This window comes from Rhea americana, unplaced genomic scaffold (assembly GCF_003343005.1).
Source record: "Rhea americana isolate MKP2758 unplaced genomic scaffold, rheAme1 scaffold_571, whole genome shotgun sequence".
NCBI classification, from domain to species: Eukaryota; Metazoa; Chordata; class Aves; order Rheiformes; family Rheidae; genus Rhea; species Rhea americana.
In genome coordinates this window covers 76,904-86,590 of record NW_028186725.1, presented here as the reverse complement: position 1 = coordinate 86,590, position 9,687 = coordinate 76,904, and the positions used below count along the sequence as shown (strand labels likewise).

At 57.5% G+C, this 9,687-nt stretch overlaps 1 protein-coding gene across 2 annotated transcripts; it reads right to left on the bottom strand.

The window, feature by feature from the left end:
- Nucleotides 1-1,765: 1,765 nt before the first annotated feature.
- On the bottom strand, nucleotides 1,766-8,769 carry TLX1 (T cell leukemia homeobox 1). 2 transcript variants are annotated; one of them, XM_085319156.1, is made up of 3 exons: nucleotides 8,295-8,769; nucleotides 6,237-6,474; nucleotides 1,766-1,988 (listed from the first exon to the last, which is right to left on the bottom strand). In XM_085319156.1, exons 1-3 carry the CDS (start codon nucleotides 8,767-8,769, stop codon nucleotides 1,766-1,768), a joined length of 936 nt encoding a protein of 311 aa, XP_085175282.1. The 2 variants fall into 2 exon arrangements, with proteins under 2 accessions (XP_085175282.1, XP_085175283.1); XM_085319157.1 differs by having other exon boundaries at nucleotides 6,237-6,438.
- Nucleotides 8,770-9,687: the final 918 nt, after the last annotated feature.

Below are 9,687 nucleotides of genomic sequence, written 5' to 3'. Positions count from 1 at the left end.
TTTTTTTTTTTTTACTAAAAGCTTTCTATATAAAGTTTCAGACACTAACGCTTCTAAGACCTCTCCCCCCCTCGCCCCCAGCCTAGGCAAGCACACAGGACCTCGCTCAGGAAATTATTCAACATGTGTTTAATGCTAAAGCCCCGAGCAATTCCTTCCCCACCTAGCAAGCCCAGCAGAAGTGTCTAGATTAAAGCAGGTGCTAAATGCACTGCTGGATTGAAGCCCGAAAATGTTTACAGGATCAGGGATTAAAATATATCAAATTATCTCTAGAGCTTCCAAAGCCAAAGTGGACTCCAGCAAGATCAAATGGTGAAATAGTGAAAGCTTCAATATTGAGAGTTCTGATATGCTGTCTCCTCTCTGGGAGCTAATAGACTGGAAGAGCAAGGAATTAAATGATTTATTCAGTACCCTGGAGATTTTTTTTATTTTCTTGTTCGTTTCCACATAAATTACACAAGCACTTTATAAAATGAATACACATAAAACACCTTATAAGTGCATAACTTAAAAAAAAAACAAATTAATGCCTTTAAAAATCTCACTGAAAATAGGTTTTCTAATTGCTTGTTTGTACCAGCTGCTTAAATTGGCAGTGCTGTTTTAGATTATAAGTAACTGAAAAATATATACTGTATATATAAGTATATATATATATATTCCTGTCATTTGCTATAAGAAGTGCTTTGTTTAATTGTGTYTCATTCCCTCAGTACAATTAAAGAAATGACTATGTTAAAATGGTTGAAAGTGAAATACACTTTCACTATCACAAACTGCCTTATAAACGAAAGGAGGTAAAATAAAATATTGGGCAACATTTTGCAAATGGTGTGGAAATAACCCCATTGAAAGAAACTGCATTACCCCTGCAAACTGCCACCAAGGTCTTCTCATTATTAAAATATAAGCTGATCGGCATGGAGTCTGTGGTGGCCAGGGACAGTTTGGGCGCTTCATACAATTGAGATATCATATTTACCGTCCTCAGGAGTCTGTCAGATCCTTCTCTTATCCCCCCCCCTCAAGAAAAAATTAATGAAAAAGGGGAGGAGACATTGCTAGGTGAGATCCGACGGGTTTGCATCTGTCATGAACAGAAATTACTGCTGGGAGAAAAAAAAAAAAAGCCAGGTTGTTTTCTCCATTTGTTGCGTCCCCGAACGGCTCCGGGGTGATGCCGAGGAGTCTTGGGCAGAAACATGTTTTCCAGGGAGCCTTGTTCCTCTCTTTCAAACCAGCAGTCTAATCCACTTATATGTATACACATATATGTGTGTGTGTGTATATATATATGTATATATACGTGTGTAATTTTATTTTTATATATATATATATATGCACACACAGACGTGGACAAAGCCAGGCTTTGCACCGCCGCCAGCAGGACCCAAAGGAAGTTTTCTCCACGGTGAACGCCCCGCGGCCGCCTCAGTCGGGGCTCGGCTTTGTCTGGCAGCGCACGAGGAAGTTCACGGTCGGCACCGGAGACCTTCGGAAGAACAAAGGGGCCGGGCGGGAGGCGAGACACCGCCGCCGCACGGGTGATCCCGCGCGCCCAGACAGTTTGCTAGGTGTTTCTCCCTTCCCTTCCTCTCCCAGCGGAGGATCTCCCCAACCTCCTCCGCGTGGGACGCACGGGTGCCCAGGGGGCCGCAGGGCACCAGCCTTCCCCGGGGAGAACGCAGGCCACCGCGCTGCCTGCAGGGCACGGTCCCACGGCGGGTGGTGGGCACGCGCCGCCGGGTCGGGGCGAGCCTCATTCGCAAGCGGAGGCGACGGTGGTGACGCTGGTGATCTTGGTGGAGTCGTCAGACCAGGGCTGGAGGTTCTGGAGGGCGAAGAGGGAGGAGTTGTGGACGCAGATGGGGTCTGCTTGGATGGGCTGGTTGATGGTTTTTTGGAAGGCCTCCTGCTGCAGCTGCATGAGGATGCGGTTTGCTTGCTGCCTCTCTGCCTCTCTCTCCTCTGCCGTCTGCCTCCTAGGAGGAAAAGGAAGATTTTTAGGATGGCCTGGGCTGGAGAAAGCAGAGGAGGGGCATCTCTGGAGAGAAAGGGCCATGTGCTGGGTGCTCAGGCCTGGAGGCCACCAGGAGAGGAAAGTAGGGGCCCCACATCTCCATGTGACGGGCAGCACAAACTGCGGCAAGACCTGTAAACAGGGAGCTGTGGCCCTCTTCCCAGCCCCTGCAGAAAAGACTCCGATCTTAACAAGCAAGGGGAGCAGAGGGAGAAGCAGCTTGTGGAGGTCACAGCCAAGCTGGGAACGGACCCACAGCTCCAGTTATTTTTCTGCCCATGGGAAAAACCCAAGCAGAACTCAGAATACGCGAGGSTGTGAGATGCGACTGCAGAAGGATTTGACTCCCTGCAAGCACATTTGAGAGCCAGCAGCAAGACCTGAGGACACAACACCCTGTCGAGCAACACAGGACCAGGGGCAGGTCTGCAGGCACCAGGCGAGGTTAGACACYGTCAACTGATGGCGCTGCGCTGCTGGGAGGTGGGCAGTGTCACCCCGGCCACACGAGCAGAGGCTGTGGGATCCCCATGCCCTGTGCTCAGCACAGCGACCTCTTCTCCTGGACTACAGCAGCCAGCTGAGGAAAGCCTGGGTGAAGATAACAACATGCCCATGGCAGGCAGGACAAAAATCACACGTTTAAACTGCAAGCAAAACCCAGRCTAGACACTATAAACTAATTTTTAGCAGCAAGTACAATCAAAGAACAGAAGAAACTGGGCAGAGCAGGTGAGGAGAATTTTAAGAACAAATTGGGCACACGTCTGGCTGSAATTACATGGGCAGAACTGATCTTGCCAGGGCTAAGGGAGCCTCCAGAGGTCCTTTCCACCTCTGCTACAGTCCAAGCTCTGGATTTTCTGAGAAGAGAAGACAGGATAGAAATGACCTGAATATGCTTAATCCACAATGAAAATCCTGACCCTGCCATTGCTGGGCTGGTGGCTCATTCTGGAGGCTACTGTCACTTCTGCTTTTACTGGTGGACATTGCCAGGTGCCTCCAGTGAACTSCTGGGAAAGCCCAGGGGAAGCTCACAGTGCTGGTCCCAGCCTGACCCCCACCCCACCCCGCATCTTCCTTCGCTTACACCCCCAGGCCTGGCAGACRCTCTCCAGGCGGCTCGATGGATCAGTGACAGGGGAAAACAGCAGGTTTTTAATTTAGTAACTCAGGGGGACGTGAGACGTCTCATCTTCTTTGGCTGCAGGGATTTGAAGCGGCAGCTCCGAGCTCAGCGGTGACATCTCCAAGCACGGGGCTGGGGCGGGGGGGCCCTCGTCCCCGCCGGGGAGCGGTCGAGGCCTGCGTGTGGCTATTAGGCAGCGGGCCTCCGGGGAGCAGGGTCTCCGGTCGGGAAGCAGGTAGCTCTGGGCTCAGTCCCTGCTCTAATCACTGTCAGCATCTCCCGTCAGACATCCCGGGGAGAGGGGGGGCTCCGAGCAGCCCCGGAGCGGCTCCGGCTCTGCCGCCATGAATATTTAACAACTCCCGGCACAATGGCAAGATGCTCCCGGGAGGAAGGAGGGAGCCCCGCAGCTGGGGCAGTCGGGCGCRCGGCAGCCGCGGGTGACCCGGTGGCCGCGGGACACTGCGCGGGGGCTGACGAGAGCCCTGCGGGCTGGGGCTGGGCCCGCTGCCCGGCACAGCGGCCGTCAGTCCCTGCTCCTGKGCCTCCTCAGTGCCGGTGCCAGGCTGCCGGGGGGCCGCAGGGAGACGGGAAGCTGAGCACCAGGCTGGGCAAGGCTCCCCAACGTGTCCCTGCAGCCCTGCTCCAAGCAGCGGGCTCCTTCGTGAGTTCACTTCAGGCCGGGATTTGCAGGTTCAAACCCGCTTGGTCAGAGGAAGAAAGCAAGTCATGATGYCCTTGTCTCAAGTGAGTGCCCAGGTCCCGGGTAGAAGGGGGCAGGGATCAGGTCGGTGCTGGTGGGAGGCTCACACAGCCACCCCACTCCAACACAGAGGCCTGGGCAAGGAGAYGCCAGGCAGAGGCAAGACTCCCCCATCCCTTCCCTGCCTGCATTTATTTAAGCATTTAAATCCATCTAAGGACTTAAAATACCTCTCTATTCTTAGTTATTCCTTGTTGCCTGGCTTAGACTCCCCACACACACTCTGGGCTTCTCTGAGCCGTTCTTTCCAGCACCCAGCTCTCCAAGCACCGCATGGAGCCCAGTTACTCCAATTCAAGGGTCCAGATTTGGCTGAGCAGGGACTACTGGCAGCCAGGAGCACCCATGCTCACCACCACAATGTCCAGGGATGMAAATACTGCAAACAGCAGAACTTACAAGCTTGCAACCCTCTGGCTCATGCTGGTGTGGATTCTCCCATGTCTAATACTATGGCTGAGGTCATGCTGTAGCCTTTCCCTTACAGTGAACCATTTACTTCTCTTTACTCAGCTATTTTTGTGAAATGTCTAAATAAGTTTGCATCCTCTGCWCCTCTGCCAAAGGGGCTGAACTTGGCCAACAGACTCAGATACTATTGACAGACAGAGGGAGATTCAGCCAAGTTGCATTTGCCTCACTTCCTTAGGAAACCAGGTTAGAAGACATAGCTGACCCCACTTTGCAGGCCATAGCAGGACTGTTCCTCCTTCTCCTCCAGGACTTTGCTCCTGACTAGCAGAAATCATTCTAGCCAGAGACTTCCTGGCATTGAGGGAGCAGCAGTTCATAGGGGTCCCTTGGAAAGGGCCCCCTGTGTGGGACTTGCCTACTCCCTTGGTTTCTGAGCTCCTTGTCCTCTTCCCCGACTCCTCTCCAACTTCAGCATCCCCAGACAATCACGGTCCCATTCGGCCCTGGAGGAAAAACCCTGGGGAAGGTTCAAAGCCCCATTTCCCCCCTCCTTGAAGAAGCTGTAGAAGCAGCCAGGAGTAAGGCCTTAACTTTCAGACAACTTGCATAACACCCAGACTCGGMCTGTGTTTCCTGCTGAAGGATTCAACCCTTCATCCACTGGGTATCCAGCTGTGGAGGGGCCATGGCTGCACTTCTAGACCCTCTTTTCCTGCATGATTGGAGATCGTTGGTTTGGCTGCATGGGTCTCGTCCAGTGAGCTCCCACCGAGGAAAAGCAGAAGGTGCCTCTCAGCATCCAGCCTGTACCAAAGCACTCAGCACCTTTCCCTGACCTGCTAAAGAATCTGTCCCTTGCCCTGGTCTCCCTCTGCAGCATGCCTGGCCTAGGGATGCTCCCAGTGCTGGGAATGCCTCTATGGGGTTGCCCATAGAGGCATGGGGAGAGGCAGGCATARTGATGGAGCCCAGGAACCCCCACATGAGCCCAGCCTCCTCTCCTCTCCCACCAGCCTTTATCCTCACATCCAGGAGAAGAAAAAAAAAAGTGCAAGAAGGAGAAGTAAACCTCACAGGGGTGAAAGCAATGTGTTACGCAGGGCCTGACACACCAGTATGGTGTGGGATCTGGCTCAAGCTACTTCTCCCCCTGCTCTCTGGTCCMCTCCAGTGCCAGCAAGTCCTGTAGCCACATGCTGCTGTCCAGGACAGCCGCAGCCCTAGGACAGCTATAGCCATTCCCACCACCTCCAAACTCACAGAGCACTAGCCCCACAGCACGACTCTACCAGGCAGTTGTTGCAGTGCCCCCCACACAGCTCCAGGCTGGAGCCATGCGCTTACAGCAGCCCCCCCAGCCAGAGGAGGCACAGGGGCCGCTGCCCCTGACCGCACACACCTCGCATACCTCCTGCGCAGCCCACTGCCTGCACACGCATGAATCCCGCACACTCACTGCACATACGATACAGACCTGCTGCACACACATGTTCACATTGCGTGTGTGCATACCCACATGTGCACACACCCGTGCACTCACACTGCATTCACACACACTGAATGCACGCCGCATGCATGCACACTGCACACACACTCATGTGCACACACCCAGCATGCATGCACACCCACGTGCTTGCACAGACACTGCACAATCACACACATGCACTGCATGAGTGAACACGCAGCCTGCACACAAACACATTCAGGCACACTGTGCACGCTCACACGCACATTTCCCTGTACGCATGCACACACAAGCTATGCACAACCAGAGGCACCCACACCCGGCCTACAGACACACACACACCACACGCATGTTCCTGCCCAGCTCCCTGCACCCGTGCACACACATGCAAGCACACACTCACACGAACACTTCAAGCCCACCCCCCACCCCTCACCTCCACTTGGTGCGCCGGTTCTGGAACCAGGTCTTCACCTGGGCGTCCGTCATTTTGAGGGCCTTGGCCAGGGCAGCGCGCTCGGCCGAGGCCAGGTACTTCTGCCGGTGGAAGCGCTTCTCCAGCTCGCAGATCTGCAGGCGGGTGAAGGACGTGCGCGGCTTCTTCTTCTTGGGGGGGGTGCGGTTCTGGTAGGGGTGACCTATACGGCGTGTTACAGTGAAGGGTGAGAGGGCCACTGGGGGGGACACGGGAGGGGGGATGAGAGGCAAAGAAGCAAGCAGCAACACATCAGCAGAGGGGTCCGGCTCCCGGGGCGCTGGGCTGGGGAAGCCTCCCGCTGCAAAGCCGCCGCTTTTCCCCCTCGGACGTGCACACAGCCCAGGCTGCTCCCGGGTGAGCRGCAGCACTGGGCTCACAGGGACCCCCCCGGGGCCAGCTACAGCCCCGCGATCCTGCCGGGCCGCGGGGACAGGCGCCCCGTGGGAACCCACGGGACACCGCTGGGCTTTGCCATGGGCGGCGGCCGGGCTTGGCACCGGGAGAAAGGGGCTGGGGAGGGCCACGCTCGGAGCTGGGCCCTGCGGCACAGCCCCAAGGCGTGGAAAAACAAGAGGCCCCAAGCAAGAGCGATTTCAAGCCGCTTTTGTAAAGAAACGAAAAAGCGAAGAGGAAACGCGGCAGAGCAGAGAGCTTCGCGGCGGGGTCGGGGGCGACGGTGCTCGTTGCAAATCCGCAGCCAGCTCGATCCCTTCCCGGGACACCGCTAAAATATCGTTGCAGGCGCAGAGCTGCAGCGGGCCGGGCCCGGCTTTGCCCCGCCGCCGCCCGCCCTCGCCCCGACCGGCAACGCCGGGCCGGTCCCGGCGCCTCCCGGGCCTGCTCGCTCGCAGCGCTCGGGCTGAAACACCTCCGTGCTTTTTGCAGACGAGAATCGTTTTAATTATCCTTTTGGTGGGGCGATAGTCGCCACCGTTCTCGGCCCAAGCATTTCCAGCCCGAGAAATAACTTCCCGGGCTGGAAACGAGAATTAGATTTTCGGGTTTTTCTTCCGCCCCCCCCCTTTTCCTAGTGGGAAAAAAAATCGGGTAAAACTCGCTGTATTTCTTTCCACTACTAGGCCGAGGAGATACTCTGGAAAAAAAAAAAGAAAAAAAAGAAAAAAAAAGAAAACAAAGAAAGAAAAAGAAAACGGGGGGAAAAAAGCGCTCAATGCCTTGCTGGGAWACGGCTCATTTTTACRCCCTTACTCGCTGTCCGAGCCAAGTGCGATCGGATCGAAATTAAACGTGAACTTGCAAAAATCGGCCTCGCTGCCGAGAAAAGGAACGATCAAGGCGCTGCCGCACCGGGGGGGCTAATTTCTCCCTGTTACGTTTTCGTTGCATTTTTAGCCTCCTCGTTTGAGCTTTTGCTTTGTTAGCGCCGAAAGAAAATGCACCTGGAAAAGGCGGCGGGTCTGGTAAGCGGCTCCAGGCTGAGCTCGGCACGGGACTGCCTTAAGTGCGCTGCGGCTGCAAAAAGTCCGTTTTGGCGGGACTAAAACGGAGCTGAAATCGGCAGCGGGAGAACCGGGCACAACAGGAAAAACAACGGGGAAAACAGCCRTAAAAGCGCCCGGAGAAGGGCAGGCCGAAGGCTGCCAGAGCAGGCTGTTCCTAAAAATATCCCTGTATTTAAGGGGTAAACTTTGCCACGGGTTTTGCTCGGGTAGAGAGAGGGGGAGCCGTGCCCGGGAGCGGGCAGGAGCGATGGGAGTTTTCCGTCCCGTGTTCTCCSTGCCCGCCTTTCCCGGGCCGCGTTCAACTGCCGGCACGGGAAAAGAAAACATTAAAAAAAAAGAAAAAGAAATAAAAAGAAACCACGCATGTGGCAGTGACTGGATGTGCCCCATTTGCTTCCCCTTCTTGCTTCTGGCCTCCTCCGGGCCGCGCTTGCGGAGGGAGCCGGGCGGGAGGCAGGCGCCGGCGGGGTCCGGCTCTCCCCGTCGGGGGCCGCACCGGGAGAAGGGGAGCGGGAAGGGACGGGGAGGGGGGGGTCCAGGCGCCCCGACTCACCTGTGAACCTGTCTTTCGTGTACCGCCTGTTGCTCTCCATCCAGGGGAAGGTGAGCCCCGTGAGACTGTTCATGGCGTTCACCGCCGGCACGGCGGCGGCGGCGGAGAGGGGCTGGTGCACGCCGCCGGCCACGGGCCGGTGGGCCGGGACGCGGATCACGCCGCCGGCCGAGCTCAAGGTGTTGCCGTTCATGCTCACCGCCATGTTCACGTTGTAGGAGCCGGGCAGGGCGCCCATGCTGCAGGAGGTGCCGTTATAGGCGCCGGCCGCGCCGCCGCTCGCCCCGTAGCTGCCGGTCACGGTGTTGTAGGCGCTGCCCACGATGCAGCCCAGGCCGTACTCCGCCGAGTCCTGCAGCCGCGGGTGCGACACCATGCAGCTGCCCGGCTCCGACGTGTTGAGGATCTGGTCGATGCCGAAGCTGATGGGCTCGGCCTGGCCTTGGTGCAGGTGATGAGCCCCTATGTGATCCATGCTGCTCCCGGGCACCGCGCCCCGCCGAGGCGACACCACCGAGCCCCGGGGCGCTCAGGCGGAACGGCACCAAGCCTCAAGGCACCGGGGTGCAGCAGCCGGGTCCGCGCAGGACCCAGGCGCACCAGACCCTCAGCCCCGAGGCACGACGCCGCTACACCAGCTACGCGCTCAGCGCCGAGGCGCAGCGGGGGCGCAGCCCGAGCCCAGCGCTCAACCTCCGAGCTGTAACACAGCCACGCGCGACAGCCCTCGGACACAGCCGGCACCCACGCCGAGCCGGGACACGCTCACCCGCGACCCCGCAGCCTCGCACACGCAGGTGCCCGCTGCCGCCAGCCCGTGCCCGTGCCCGCGGCGGGCACAGGCGAGCCGGGAGCCCCGCGGTGCGGCGCGGCGCGGCGCGGAGCGGAGCGCGGCCGCGTGTGAGTGAGTGCGAGCGCCCCGCCGGCCTGTTTGCCCATCAATCACGCTACCCAAGGCCTGCTTCTCCCAGGCCCTCACACTCCATTGGCTGGATGCTGAAAGGAGCCGGGTGAATGACAGCAGAGAGGCACACGCAGGAAAAAAAAAAAGAAAAGCAAAGAAAAAAAAAAGAGTTTCTGCCCCAGCCCCTCCAAAAAAGCCACCTTATAAAGTCAGCGCGGTTGCGCTCGGTGCGCGCAGGGTAGCGCCGGGCCGTTTGGTTGGGCAAGGGAGTCGCTATCACTGGGTGYCTCCCAGTGCCCCGGTCCGGCGTGGCGTGGCGTGGGGGACACAGTGCGCCCCGGTGCCCACGCAAAGCCACGAGCGAGCGGAGCGGCAGGTACCGGGCGGCGGAGGGGACCCAGACAAAGGGTGAGGGGCGCCGCCGCCGCAGGGGCGGAAAGGTGTGGGAGTGTGTGTGTGTAGGCGGGGGTATTTCGTCCTAAAGTTGGA

What these genes read in the sequence shown, in the direction of transcription:
- TLX1 (XM_085319156.1), bottom strand. Translation starts at nt 8,769, where the DNA reads ATGGATCACATAGGGGCTCATCACCTGCACCAAGGCCAGGCCGAGCCC. An exon ending in CACGAAAGACAGGTTCACAG is followed by an intron (nt 6,475 to 8,294) that starts GTGAGTCGGGGC and finishes TGTCCCCCCCAG; the next exon opens with TGGCCCTCTCACCCTTCACT. An exon ending in AACCGGCGCACCAAGTGGAG is followed by an intron (nt 1,989 to 6,236) that starts GTGAGGGGTGGG and finishes TTTTCCTCCTAG; the next exon opens with GAGGCAGACGGCAGAGGAGA.